At 46.3% G+C, this 1,863-nt stretch overlaps 1 protein-coding gene across 1 annotated transcript in view; it reads left to right on the top strand.

The window, feature by feature from the left end:
- Positions 1-1,863, top strand: part of SMAD9 (SMAD family member 9) — a 43,147-nt gene that overhangs the window by 27,922 nt on the left and 13,362 nt on the right. The window contains exon 7 of the mRNA XM_011361833.2: positions 924-968. Within this exon, the coding sequence (XP_011360135.1) occupies positions 924-968 (45 nt within the window). The remainder of the gene's footprint in view (positions 1-923; positions 969-1,863) is intronic.

Here is a 1,863-nt window from a genome sequence, read left to right as displayed (position 1 = left end):
ATTATTTTTGAGTTGCTAAGGATAACTTCTGAAGAAGAGGAATTCTGGCTGCCTGATTATATGAGGTAAAGTTACCTTTGGAGACTTCGAAGCTGGGGAGTCCTGGCTTACTTACAATTGGAAGCGACTGGGGTTCGGTGCCCAGGAATTGCTACAGCAGTGCAGTGGGCACAGGCCTCCCTGGGGTCTGGCTGGTGTTGCTTTTGAAGCTTCTCTTACCAGAGTGATCAAGGGTGGCAAATGCCAGCGGAGTATGAGCCCTGGTTGAAGATCTTGAAATCATTTCATTTTAGAATAGTTGGTAGTGTCTGAGAAATACATGGTTGGCTGCTACTACCATGTTAGGCTGCTCTAGAACTGCAGATGTAAAGAGTCTTCAGGGTCATTTGATCTTTTTTCTCCCCATCCAGCACTTAGGCCTCCCTGGGAAGGGAGCCACAGAAGCCCTTTCTTTCAGATTTCCGGGGGAGAGTCATTATTTCACTTGATGACACATTCTAATATTCTTCCTAACTTACCTCTTAAGTCAGTGGTCCCCAACCTTTTTGGCACCAGGGACTGGGGCTCCTGTGAGAATCTAATGCATGATGATTTGAGGCAGAGCTGAGGCGGTGATGCTAGCACTGGGCAATGGCTGCAAATAGAACCTTTGCTCGCTAGCCAGCCTCTCACTTCCTGCTGTGCAGCCTGCTCCTCACAGGCCACGGACTGGTACCGGCCTGGACCGGGAGGTTGGGGACCCCTGTTCTAAGTGCCTCCTGTTGTAGTAAACTTACAGGTCGTTGATTAGAAACAGGTTGAACTCACTGACCAATGTCGACTCTTAATGGCAACAGTTACTTAATGTTTGTTTATGTCCTGTGTGTTCCCATAGTGGCTTTGAAGTGGCTTACAGGAAACCTTTGCAGAGAAATGATAAATGAAAAATAGGTCGGAAACTGAGAGGAGAGGAAGGAGAATAGGAAAATGTCATCTGTAAGGGTTAGCACTGCGACTGTGATTGAAATTTCACTCTAGGTTTCCTGACAGGGAGGTCAGAAAAGGGACACTCGCTCTGCAATGCCGCCACCCTCTCAGCAGAGCATGTACCTTGAGCTGTGTTTCCTCTAGTGCTGACGGTTTTTGCTGCCTCACTCACCTCCGCTCTTTCGCCCTGCTTTCAGTCTAATTGGACACACTGTGAGATGGTGGGGCTAGTACAAAGCATGTGTTTGTATCCTTGGAACAGTTAGCTGGTGCAAAGGCAATTGAACCTATTACGTTGACCTCACTGGCAAAGTGCTTTAAATTGTCATTAGCAAGTTCGTGCTGGCATACCAGGCACTACCACTTACTATCAGAGGCAACACCCTGAAGAACTTGAAACACTATACTCTAATAAAGAGTCTATTTGTATTATTTGAAAACTAGGTAAAACACTTGAACTCTTTCAAATGACTAACTGCTACCCCCACTGATTTCGTCACCTGTGTGAGGCATGCCGCACGCACTTGCAGTTAGGTTTTCTCCGTCCCATTTCACAGACGAGACAACTGAAGCTCAGAGAGTTTGGGAGCTTACACGTGGTCACGCGAGTGGTGCTGGGGGGTTGCACCCACGGCTCCGTCTCCCAGGCCCAGTCGCCCCCCGCCTGCCTTGTTATCTCAGCGTCCTCATAGTGCATTGCTTGAAGAACTGAACCTTTTGATATGGAATGAAAATACCCATCCTGTGCCACAGCAGTGGCATGTCACAGTCCAATTTGAGATGTTAAATAAGGCACTACTACTAATCATAAAGTGCTTGAATTGTACAATGATTTACTTGAAAAATATAAATCAGAGAAGATTTTATGTTTGCTTTATAAAAATATTCTAGAAAAAG

Source organism: Pteropus vampyrus, unplaced genomic scaffold (genome assembly GCF_000151845.1).
Source record: "Pteropus vampyrus isolate Shadow unplaced genomic scaffold, Pvam_2.0 Scaffold71, whole genome shotgun sequence".
NCBI lineage: Eukaryota > Metazoa > Chordata > Mammalia > Chiroptera > Pteropodidae > Pteropus > Pteropus vampyrus.
Note: the sequence above shows the minus strand (reverse complement) of the source record. Positions and strands in the feature narration are given on the sequence as shown.